Source organism: Ipomoea triloba, chromosome 10, assembly GCF_003576645.1.
Source record: "Ipomoea triloba cultivar NCNSP0323 chromosome 10, ASM357664v1".
Taxonomy (NCBI): domain Eukaryota; kingdom Viridiplantae; phylum Streptophyta; class Magnoliopsida; order Solanales; family Convolvulaceae; genus Ipomoea; species Ipomoea triloba.
In genome coordinates this window covers 26534590-26538482 of record NC_044925.1, presented here as the reverse complement: position 1 = coordinate 26538482, position 3893 = coordinate 26534590, and the positions used below count along the sequence as shown (strand labels likewise).

Sequence of the window (3893 nt, the reverse complement as noted above, 5' to 3'; positions counted from 1 at the left end):
TTTTTTTTTTTTTTTTTTTTAGTACTACTGACTCTATTACAATGTAGTAACTGAGGTTGATTCTTTAAATATGTCATTTTTGCCTTGAAATGATAAGGCTACCTTTGATGCATGAGGGGTTGAATTATATACTTTCTTTCCAAAAGGTTAAATTCTCGTTTCCAGATTTCTCAATCAAATGAAAATAGTCAATATCGTGTAATCGAGTCCCACTAGACCACAAGATCTTTAAAAACAAGTCCCTACAAAAGTCCCTTAATATCGCCTCCTTTAATTTAATGTTGCAACAAGTCCCTGCAAAAGGTCAAATTGGACTCTCCCGAGCTAGGATAGATAGTTCTTAAGGTGACATGTAAATATTGCCTTCTGGATTTCTCCCTTCTTTCATGAGAAACAAAAGATGAAAATAGAGACAATATTTTGTTTGGTACAAATGGTGAGTTATTTTCAAGTACCGTGAATAAAGGTGCACCATATATTCTTGTGGCGATAGCGCCTTTTGGAGAAATAATATCATGTGATATGGTACGGTGATGCTTGTTGACGTTAGCCATTGTTGTTGACAGTTTGAGTCCATTAATCCCAACCCAACATTATGTATGTACATATGTATACATGCCATTGAACTTTTGTACAATTTTGTTTTAAATGCCAGGGGGCAAAATAGTCAAGTTACACTTTGATTGATTTGAGTTTTATCAAATTAGAACTTGAGTGAAGTTCAAACATATTTGTTAAAAGAAAATATGATGTGTACTCTTATGAACCAAATTTGAGCATAGATATTTGTATTGGGACCTACATGAAAAAAGTAATTTAATATGTGTTCGCCATATCAGTGAATAAAATTTAGGAAGTAAAATTTGAGAGTAGATGTAGCATAACTCATTGTTAAATAATTGAATTGAGTTTTGAGTTTAAAAACTGGAGTATTTTTTTAAAGAGAGTTTAAAAACTATTGACTCGTAACTTATTAAATAGAAACATAATATATTTTATATAATTTTAATAGCAAAATTTTAGAAATACGGTTCAAACTCAAGCTCAAACTTAAAAGTTTAAGCCCAAATAAATCGATTAAAAACTTGAACTTTATAAAAATAAGTAAATAATAAGTCAATTTTGAGTCTAAATTATTAAATTCAATCAAACCCCAAACACTACAACTAATTTGACCTAGATCGAATTTGAGTCTAATAAGCTTGAGATTGAAAAAGTAAAAAGTGTTTGAGTTGAAACTCATAATTCCAGACAACTAAAGGTTTCAATCATTTTACATTAGTAATTTAGTGGAGTTTCTATCATACACCATTTAAAAGCTATTATCGTAAAAGCGTTTAAACATGCATATTAATTTAAACTTCAACAATCATATACTTGGTTGGTTTCAATATCTTAATCCGATTCCATTCCACTCTCTTCATATAAATTGTATGTATGATGTGAGTTGGAATTTTATAAGAATATCTAACTTTTAGACGACAACAACATACAATAAATAAATTCCATTTATTATTGTTATTATTATTCTCTCTGTGCATTGCATCATAGAACAAATGATTTAATACTTAAAAAGTGAAAAATAAAAATAAAACGTATCATTATTATTATGGTCAGAAATCTGGATAAGCATATGTCGGTACGGACTTATACAATAAGATTGTAAAGAAATAATAAGAGCACAAAAATTCTTAACAACAATGAAAATGGGAGTGGATAACTCCAAAATATAATCAAGAAAGCAGATAGAGGAACGAACAACCATTAAGACACAAACACAACAGACAAAAAACCTCACATAGTGCTCTACATAATACGCCGTAGGTTTGGTTTTTCTCTCCTGAGAAAACAGCTCAAAAATGGCCACCTGCAACAACCAAAAACACATCACATCTCATCTGCTACATAATATAATTTCAAGAAGATAATGATGACACCAGATGCCCAGTGCACACTCTCAGCTGATTTTCCAACACATACATGATATGGTCTAGGACTTATCTGGTTTCTGGGCCGGGATGGCATTGAATAATAAAGAAAGACTAAGAACCCTTGCACTAATTTGACCCGAACCTTATAAATCTGTCTGGGTTTGCATCCGTAATCAATGTGGGACACATGCTATTTTTCGAGGAAGCCGGTCTTGGTGAGGATGGCATTTCTCAATTTGCTGAGGTCTCTTCCTTTCAGGGTCCTCCCCACACCTTCACACATGGAGAAAGATGCAATCTGAGTTCTTGCAAGCCTCCTAGCTATGTACTCGTGCGGTGGGACCACCCCATTATCATCATCATCTTCTTCATCTCCTCCCTCCCCACCTTCACTATTATTATCTCCTTTCATATTGGAGCCATTATTTTTCCTGCAGTAAATCTTGGACCAGTCAGGAACACTCACCGGAGCTGACGACTGCTCCGCCCTGCACCTCCGTTCATGGCCCGTTGTTCTCGGAGCCACCGGCAACTGCCAAGAAGAAGAAGATTTCCTCATCATCACCTTTGATGGTGAGGTTTCCCTTTCAGTATTATTAACAGCCCACACTTCTTCTTCCTGAAACTCTTCATTTTCTGCTGTCATCTTTCCTCTGTTTCTGTTCCCCCAGCCATAGTAGTCTTCCATTTCAAGAATCACTTTTAAACTTTTTGAGAAACCATATGTGAATATATATAAATGGTAACCTACATACCAAACCCTACAAAACCAGGGAGGGGAAGAAATTAACTAGAAAGGTTGTGAAAACCCAGAAATTCGTACTGGTTTTTATTTGGTTCTGTGTGGCTTACAAAGCAAAATCACAGATTGCAAGGGCTTCCGAACAAACCTAGCTAGCTCAGCTCCCTGCAGGATCACAGGGAAGAAGACAAGCAATGGGCAGATATGGAAATAATAGTGTACTATAACTGAAACAAAAAAACAACTATAAAACTGGAAACTGAAACACAAAGTCACAAAAGAAAATTATGGTTTTCATGACACCCTCATTCTCACTCTGTCCCATGCTCTCATGTCTCATCTCAATGGTGGGTGGGTGGGTCTGTTTCTTTTGTAGTTACTACAAATTTTATAAAAGAATCCAAATAGCCCATAAGGGAAAAAAAAGGGAAATGAAAGAAAGAAAAAGTACAGTAGTGGTAATATAATGCCCTAGACCCTTGTGGTACTAGGATTTTGAGACAAAGTGGAAAAGATGAAAATGGTGGTTAAACATGCAACAACTTTTTTTTCCTTATTTAAGTTGGTATAATAAGCAAAAATATTGTACCCAATCTCGAGGGGTTTCACTTAAATTTGTTATGAAGTCTTAATTTTTATATTTTTGGGTTCTTTTCCTGGCCATCTAACGGTCCGGGTCTGGGTCCACCTGCATGCGATCCGGCCTCCGGAAAGCACAGGAGCTTGTTCAAGTGGAATCGCTACTTGTGAGAATCGAAGCGTGTTCTCCCCAGTATTTGATTTGGTATGGGAGATTTTCTTGAAGTGGGAATTTATCTATGCATTGAAACTGTTGATATATGTGTATATGAAAGATATATGTGCAAATAAAAAGAGTGGGATTTGATTGGGAAAGGTGGAGAGTAAAGATTGGGCAGGCCAACTACACAGATTTTTGTAACCTTATCCTTAACTCAACCTAGGACAACTAAGCTTTGCATTAAACCACATAAAGTGAGTTACTTTAAAAAAAAATAAAAAATAAAAATGAGGATGTATGCCTAGGAAAGGGTGCTAATGGAGTAAAAGTATTTGGTTGGCTGATTTTACATTGAGATTTGACAAGTTGCAGTGGGGGAGGTTGTTTTTAATTTGAGATTTGACATGAATGTAAGGTTAGGCTAAAAGGTGTTTACTTTGTTGTTATTAATAATTTGCAAGTTTTAGCATTACTGGACAAA

General features: G+C 35.0%; 1 protein-coding gene across 2 annotated transcripts; it reads right to left on the bottom strand.

Annotated features, from left to right (window-relative positions):
- Positions 1 to 1695: 1695 nt before the first annotated feature.
- Positions 1696 to 3024, bottom strand: LOC116032726. 2 transcript variants are annotated; one of them, XR_004100785.1, is made up of 2 exons: positions 1981 to 3024; positions 1696 to 1867 (listed from the first exon to the last, which is right to left on the bottom strand). XR_004100785.1 is itself a non-coding variant. In XM_031275429.1 (2 exons), the coding sequence occupies exon 1, from the start codon at positions 2617 to 2619 to the stop codon at positions 2122 to 2124; it is 498 nt and encodes a 165-aa protein (XP_031131289.1). In that variant the 5' UTR covers positions 2620 to 3024; the 3' UTR covers positions 1696 to 1867; positions 2074 to 2121. The 2 variants fall into 2 exon arrangements, 1 of the variants encoding a protein (XP_031131289.1); XM_031275429.1 differs by having other exon boundaries at positions 2074 to 3024.
- Positions 3025 to 3893: the final 869 nt, after the last annotated feature.

Coding starts and splice junctions, on each gene's coding strand:
- LOC116032726 (XM_031275429.1), bottom strand. CDS start 2,619: ATGGAAGACTACTATGGCTGGGGGAACAGAAACAGAGGAAAGATGACA.